The sequence below is a fragment of the Bos grunniens genome, chromosome 5 (assembly GCF_055505025.1).
Source record: "Bos grunniens cultivar Pamir isolate PY7600 chromosome 5, Bosgru_T2T1.0, whole genome shotgun sequence".
Classification (NCBI taxonomy): Eukaryota; Metazoa; Chordata; class Mammalia; order Artiodactyla; family Bovidae; genus Bos; species Bos grunniens.
In genome coordinates, this window is record NC_141169.1 from 114,261,666 (window position 1) to 114,267,507 (window position 5,842).

At 58.0% G+C, this 5,842-nt stretch overlaps 1 protein-coding gene across 2 annotated transcripts; it reads left to right on the top strand.

Moving 5' to 3' along the window:
* The first annotated feature begins 247 nt into the window (after nucleotides 1–247).
* On the top strand, nucleotides 248–4,567 carry SMIM45 (small integral membrane protein 45). 2 transcript variants are annotated; one of them, XM_086403082.1, is made up of 3 exons: nucleotides 248–579; nucleotides 1,768–1,948; nucleotides 3,343–4,567. In XM_086403082.1, exons 2-3 carry the CDS (start codon nucleotides 1,909–1,911, stop codon nucleotides 3,561–3,563), a joined length of 261 nt encoding a protein of 86 aa, XP_086259208.1. In that variant the 5' UTR covers nucleotides 248–579; nucleotides 1,768–1,908; the 3' UTR covers nucleotides 3,564–4,567. The 2 variants fall into 2 exon arrangements, with proteins under 2 accessions (XP_086259208.1, XP_086259209.1); XM_086403083.1 differs by lacking the exon at nucleotides 1,768–1,948 and having other exon boundaries at nucleotides 301–579.
* Nucleotides 4,568–5,842: the final 1,275 nt, after the last annotated feature.

Sequence of the window (5,842 nt, forward strand, 5' to 3'; positions counted from 1 at the left end):
TGTTCCGCCCCCATGCCAGGGACCCCAATCTCTCCGTACCCTCAGACGACAAGCCTCCCAACCGTCCTAGTTATGATGGTCGGGGCCGCTTCCTCTTGGGGCCCAGCAGCCTGCTGGGTGACTCCTGTCCGTCCCCAATTTATCCTGCCCTGCCTGTCATCTCTGCACCACGCGCACAGTGCGGGGGATCCAGAAGAGAAGGCTGGTTGCCAGGGCAACGGAGGATAAAGCCCTTGCTCTGCCAGGCTGCTGATTGGCTGAGGCGAGTCCCACCTCCTGCTATCCTGAGGGTGGGGGACAGAGGGAAGGGTCTCTGATGGGCGGGGAGAGGTACAGGCTGCCCAGCCCAGGACCGCCCCCCAGCCCAGGCAGAGCCCCTGGGCCTGAGAAACTGTCTCCCGTGGGGGGCGTTGGCCTCGCCCCTTTCTCTGCTTCCCACACCCAGGGCGGCTGCAGACGGCAGCATCTCTGGGGACAGCAGCTACGACTGAGTCCACGGGCCGACACTGAGCTGCTTGGGCTGAGGCGGCGCGCTCAGCCCAGAGCCCCCGCCCGGAACAGGCTTCTGCAGGGCTTGAGGTGGGTCTGCGGGCGTGGGGGTTGGGCTGCCAGGTGGAGAGGTGCCAGCGGCTTAAGAGGCAGGGAAAGGAGGTCTGCAACCCTTGCACTGTCCTGGATGGGACTTTTGCTGGAATGGGGGCTAGAAAATTCCTTATAGGTCATCTGGTAACCCCCATCCCTACCTCGTCATTGTGCAGGGACATGCTGAAGTTCAGAGAGAGTGAGGAGTGACCCAAGGTCACACAGAAGGCCAGTGGAGGTTTTGCTTCAGCTGAGCCAGTCCTCTGAGATGCCAGGAAAAGGTCTGGGGTCCTCGGTTGCCCCAGAATGCCTGGGATTTTCTTTACAGGGCTGGAAAGGGTGGGAGGCCCAGACCACTGCTCCACGGGCCCACAGCACTGCGGCTGAAACGGCTCCTGCTCTGTCCAAGTCCCCCATCCTCTTGTTTAAGCTCAAAGGAGCCTGGGGTCCTGGGTGGGCCAGGGGAGGGGTCATGAACCTCTCGGCCTCGGTCAGGCTAGTTTGGAGCAGCCTTCCTGCTCGTGGGTCCCCTTCTCCACCTCCCCCAAACCCAGGCCACACCAGCAATTCAGAACCCTCTCTTTGGCTCTCCAGAAAGGCAGATGGTTAGGAGGACAGGCTCTAGCTCCGACTCTGGGCCGTTAGCACACTCTTCCTTTTATTCCCCGGTGGAGAGAATAGGGCACCTCGAGCCACTGCGGTTCGGAGCAGCCAGTGGGGACCCTGGAGGGCACGGGAAGGCTTCCAGGTGGACGCAGGACTGGGGAGCAGCACCCTTCCCTCCCCTGGGGTCACAGCCCTTCTCGGAGACCCACCTGGCAGTGGAGGGACAAGAGGGCTGGGGTCTGGAGCCCAAGGTCTGAGAACCTGGGGCTTCTCCTCAGCCAGCCCTGGAGGTCATTCTTCCCTCCCTAGAAGACAAGGTGGGCCTTCACTCATTTCATTCAGTTCAGGTGTCTTTCCCCATCAAACCTCAGGACATCGCTGGGGGACTGGAGTCCGACTCCGTGACTCGGGGCAAGTTAGCGAGCTTCTCCAGGTCTCAGTTTCTTCATCTATAAAATGTGGACAATGATACTTAGCCCAGAGACCTGCTGTAAGATCCGTGACTCCATTCTGACCGTGGCCTCCCTGCCCGGCAGGCAGAGGTGGGGCTCCTCACCCTACCCCTTTCTCACACCTCAGGAGCCATCCGAAGGTGGATGAAATGGGTCCTGATTTGTCCCATGTCTGGAGAAGATAGTCTGTGGTGTGGCTTTTGAAGTATGTATAGGAGTTTGCCAGATGAACATGAACACAGAGGACATTCCGGGAAAATGAAAGCACATGCAGAGATGGAGACTGCATAACATGCAGGCACACGCAGGTGACTGACAAGTGGTTCCCTCTGGTGGCGTGGCGTGCAGATGAGGCTGGCATGGTTGGCAGAGAGCAGGGGTGGGCCACTCTAAGGAGCTGGATACATGGAACACTTGTGAATCACCTTAAACCTGCCAGCTTCCATTTCCTGCTCCCCCTCTGGTGCCCTGGAAATAACATCAGCTAGTATTCATCGCCTGGAAAATCCCATGGATGGAGGAGCCTGGTGGGCTGCAGTCCATGGGGTTGCTGAGGGTCGGACACGACTGAGCGACTTCACTTTCACTTTTCACTTTCCTGCACTGGAGAAGGAATTGGCAACCCACTCCAATGTTCTTGCCTGGAGAATCTCAGGGACGGGGAAGCCTGGTGGGCTGCCATCTATGGGGTCACACAGAGTCAGACACGACTGAAGTGACTTAGCAGCAGCAGCAGCAGTGTTCATCGAGTGCTGATTCTGCACCAGGCAGCATGATGCTAAAGGAACTTTAGGCACTGTGTTGTTAAACATTCACAGAGACCTTAAGAAGTGGGTCCTACTTCTATGCCCATTTTACAGATAAGAAAACTGAGGCTCAGAGAATAGGAACAAAGTACTATGTAGCACTCAGTAAGCATCAGGCACTGGTTCTTAGCACTTTATATAAATTATCTCTTTTAACAGTCACAACAGCCCTATAATTTCCCATTTTTATGGACATGGAAATCAAGGCCCGTCTTTGGGGGCTGCTGCCTGTGTCCACACTCTTATAATTATGACATGGGGCATGGGCCTGAATTCGGGAGCCTGTGCAGACCTTGTTGATATCAACCAGGTCCCCTGGGGATGGGTGGCTGTTCACCACGCTTTTATCAGGCGACACCTGGCCAGGATGTGCGGGTGGCTGGGGACCCACTCATCTGTGAGGGGCCTGGCAAGTGGCAGCCTCTGCAGACGTCAGAGCCGGGAGAGGGGGCTCGGAGGACCGCCCGAGTCGTCCTTTAGTGAGAGCTCTGAGAGGTCAGTCACCTCACCCCGTCCCCTCAAGTCTCTGGTTGCTGTCTCCCCTTCTACCCGGGACAATGCTGAGGCCCGGAGTGGTTAGGCAACCCCGGCTGGCCTGGGGCCACACGTTCTACTGAGGGACTGAGGCATAGTGGGCCCTCCGCTATAGGCTTCCTTGTAGAGGGGTGAGTAGGAGCTGGGTGGGCCCCTGGGTGTGCCTGCTCAGGGGCCGGGGTGCTGAGTCACTGCCCTCCACTCTCCGGGTGTTGGTCTGCCCACCTGCGAGGTGATGCTCTGGCCGCCTGGCTCAGTGAGGACCGCGGGTGCCCCCTCTGGGAGGGAAGGTGGGCGGGTCGGTGGGTGGGAGGATGGACAAGCCGCCCCTCTGCTGGTTCTCACCGACCGTGTCTCAGCAGCCAAGGCCGCCGCGATGCCGCACTTCCTGGACTGGTTCGTGCCTGTTTACCTGTTCATCTCTGTGCTCATCCTGGTGGGCTTCGGTGCCTGCATCTACTACTTCGAGCCCGGCTTGCAGGAGGCTCACAAGTGGCGCATGCAGCGCCCCCTGGTGGACCGCGACTTCCGCAAGACGCTGATGGTCCGAGACAACCTGGCTTTCGGGGGCCCCGAGGTCTGAGCTGTCCTGTGCTGGTGGCTGTGGGGGATGCCCTCTCCCTCGCCATCCAGCCTGGAGACCCTGGGGCAGAGGGAGGCCACCCCTGGTCCTCCGGGCGATCGCTCTGCAGCCTGGCTCCTCCCAGGAGGAGGTGCTCCGGGAGGACCCCAGCTGTGCAGGGATGGGGCACCTGGAGTGCCTTGAGATGTCGCTGCTGCTGATGGCCCTGGGCTTGCTCTCCAAGTCAAGCCGGCTCACCCCATGCCTGCCCTCCCCAGCTCCGGGGACACCATCCTGCTCCTCCCAGTGCCTTTGTGCTGCCCGGTGCTCCTGGCCCTCCACCCAGAGCCAGGCACTCTGCCTGTCATGAGCCTCCAGGTCTCCCATGTCCCTTCTGGATCCTGGGTGATATTCAGCTCCCGACTCCAGCTGATGGTCTCGACCCTGCAGCTCCACGGGCCAGGCTTCAAGGCTGCTGCAAGGAAAGGGCCCGCTTTGGAGGGAAGTCAGCTTAGGCCAGCCCAGCTCTACCACTCTGGACCCAAACAGCGTGGATGAGTGTGTGTGATGGGGTGTGCCAGGGGCAAGACCACAGAGGAAGGAGGTGTGTGTATGTGTGTGTGTGTGTGATGGAGAGAAAGTTTGGGAGGAGTGAGCAGCCTTGGAGATGGCAGGGTGGTGGGGAGAAGCATGTATGTGTGAGAGGGATGGGGGCCCCAGGCAGGGTGGGAAGTGGGGGATGGAGTGAGTTCCGTGGGCATTATGGGGGCCACCAGCAGCAGTTCCCGCCCCCTCCCTTGGCTGGACTCCCCCCTTTCTCTCCTTTCCCAAGACTGAGGCTGCCGGCAGGCGCCCTGCCTTCTCTCCTGGTCCTGTGCCGTTCCCCCCAAGCCCACCCTGGAACCCCCTCCTACGTGGAGCATCCCCCTTTCTTTTTGGACATCTATTGGCCACCTGCCTCACTCCCCTCCTCTGGGGCTTCCACCTTAATTTATTGCAATAATAAAGACTCCATGACTATCTCAGCAGGACTGTCTCATTTCCTAAAAGTAGGGTCATGTCTATCATCTCACCGGGTCCTCATAAAAAACATAATAGTTCAGGGACTTCCCTGGTGGTGCAGTGGATAAGAATCCTCCTGCCAATGCGGAGGACACGGGTTCAATCCCTGGTCCCGGAAGATCCCACATGCCATGGAGCAACTAAGCCCATGCACCACAAAGTCTGAGCCCACACTCTAGAGCCTGTGAGCCACAAATACTGAGCCTGAATGCTGCAACTACTGACACGTGCGTGCCCAGAGTCTGTGCCCTGAAACAAGAGAAGCCATCACAGTGAGGAGCCCAAGAACCACAACAAAGAGTAGCCCCCAGTCGCGGCAACTAGAGAAAGCTCGTGCCCAGCAATGAAGACCTGGTGCAACCAGAAACAAACACAAACAAAAAACCCCACGATCGTTCAGTATCCCCCATTTGGGGGATGGGAACTGAATCGCCAAAAGGAAAGAGCAGTTTCTCAGCGGGTGCACCGTTGGCTTTTTGGATGAGATCAGTCTTAGCTGTGGGAGGTTGTCCCACAGCTAGGGTGGGTGGTGAGCACCTCTGGGCTCCATGCACTAGAAACCAGTGGCCCTGTGCCCTCTCCTGACCTGGGACAACCGAAAATGCCGACTGGAATCCCTGGGGGTAGAGAGCCAGTGAGGATACAAACTCAGGCACAGAGATGCAAAAGAGCACGGCCTGGCACCAAATAGAACGTCTTTTCTTTCTCCCGGTTCTTTCCTGTGGAGGTTATCCAGACTGGTCTGGGGGCTAGGCCCACGCAGTGTTCAGGGACCCGAGTTGCTCCTCTCTTGCTGAAGGGATGTTGTTGGTTGGTGCCCCCCACCCCCAGGGGGGTCTTCTGCATCCTGAGGAGCAGGGTGGATGGAGGGTGGAAGGCTTGAGGGACACTGTGGCTGGCTGGACCCTCGCTTCCCTTGACACCTCACTAGCCAATACTTAGTCACATGGGTACTCCTAGCTGCAAGGGAGGCTGGAAAGAGCTATATGTCCATTAAAAAAGCCACTCCTTTGGAATTTTGGTTCGACATGTACACACTGCTATGTTTAAAATGGATAACCAACAAGGTCCTGCTGAACAGCACATGAAGCTCTGCTCAATGTTATGTGGCAGCCTGGACGGCAGGGGAGTTTGGGGGAGAATGGATTCGTGTATTAATATATGCATGGCTGAGTCCCTTCGCTGTCTACCTGACACTATCAGAGCACTGTTGACTGGCTAAACTCCAGTATAAACTA

Excerpts from the sequence above, each read along its gene's own strand:
- SMIM45 (XM_086403082.1), top strand. The coding sequence starts at position 1,909 with ATGCAGAGATGGAGACTGCATAACATGCAGGCACACGCAG. Across the intron at positions 1,949-3,342 it reads TAACATGCAGGCACACGCAG|CCAAGGCCGCCGCGATGCCG; the intron begins GTGACTGACAAG and ends GTGTCTCAGCAG.